Consider the following 1,067-nt stretch of genomic DNA (forward strand, 5'->3'; position numbering starts at 1 on the left):
TACCAAAAAAAAAAAAAGAGAGAGAGAGAAAGAAAGGAGAAGAGAGGGTACCAGGGGCGGAGGAGAGGAAGGATTGGAGAGTTAGTGTTTAATGAGCGCGAGTTTCAATTGGGATGAGAAAGTTCTGGAGATAGGTGGTGATGGCTGCACAACACTGTGAAGTTACTTAATGCCACTGAACTGTCCACTTAAAAATGGTTAAGATGGTAAATCTTGTGTTATGTATGTTTTACCACAATAAAAAATCTTTGTTAAGAAAACAGACCAAACGCTAAATGATATAATGTAGGAAACATGCTTTACAAAGTCTGAGTAGTGATAGTGAGCACTTCATTACCAACTGTTCAATAGTCTAGTGTCCTCTGAGCCCGCCATGGTCCTAGCTGTGGTCACTTGGAGCACAAGGCCCTGGCTACGCCTTCACAGAGGGCCTCACCTCAGGATCCTGTGGCTGACCAAGTGAGGATACGCGGTCCTGGGCCTCAGGAATTTCCAAGATTTCATGCCACAAATGACGTAGAAGACATCTTTCAGTGTGGCCACACATAAGGCCACCTTGTGAAAGTCTGCAGAGGGGAATGTGTGTGGTGGCTGCAGAACAATGTGCTGACCTGGCTGGTGGTCTCCTTCCCCAGGGCCGGCAGACATTCCATCGCTTTGACAAGTTCAATTCCAAGTACAACCCTGTGGGGGCCAGCGAGCTGCGTGACCTGTATTTGAAAACTGAAAACTACCTGGGAGGAGAGTACTTTGCTCGGATGGTCAAGGTGAGTGAGCCCTCAGGTTCCCCAAGGCCTCCTCAGATACCTGACAGCATCTGCCTTCAGGCACCCCCTTCCCCTCCCTGAGTCCCCCTCTATCCACCATCCAGCACAGGCAGGGGCCGAGGTGCCCAGGTGCTGTGGCCTTGGCTGCCTACTCCTGAGCACAGGCAGGCTGGTGCTATGTGTGCTGACTGCCGGGAAGAGGAGGGGAGCGTATCCAGCCCAGCAGAGCTCACAGCATCCAGGCTTGCTGTGCTGTCTCTCTGCAGCCTGAACTTGGCTGGGTGCAGGTTAGCTCCTTGT

The 1,067-nt window shown here is 51.2% G+C and overlaps 1 protein-coding gene across 4 annotated transcripts in view; it reads left to right on the forward strand.

The window, feature by feature from the left end:
* The window catches only part of AMPD3 (adenosine monophosphate deaminase 3), a 47,010-nt gene that overhangs the window by 33,272 nt on the left and 12,671 nt on the right, over positions 1-1,067 (forward strand). For all 4 annotated transcript variants that reach the window (XM_008586717.1, XM_008586718.1, XM_008586720.1 and 1 more), the window contains one exon: positions 636-767. In XM_008586717.1, the coding sequence (XP_008584939.1) occupies positions 636-767 (132 nt within the window). The remainder of the gene's footprint in view (positions 1-635; positions 768-1,067) is intronic.

The sequence above is a fragment of the Galeopterus variegatus genome, unplaced genomic scaffold (assembly GCF_000696425.1).
Source record: "Galeopterus variegatus unplaced genomic scaffold, G_variegatus-3.0.2 Scaffold4088, whole genome shotgun sequence".
In the NCBI taxonomy this organism is placed as follows: domain Eukaryota; kingdom Metazoa; phylum Chordata; class Mammalia; order Dermoptera; family Cynocephalidae; genus Galeopterus; species Galeopterus variegatus.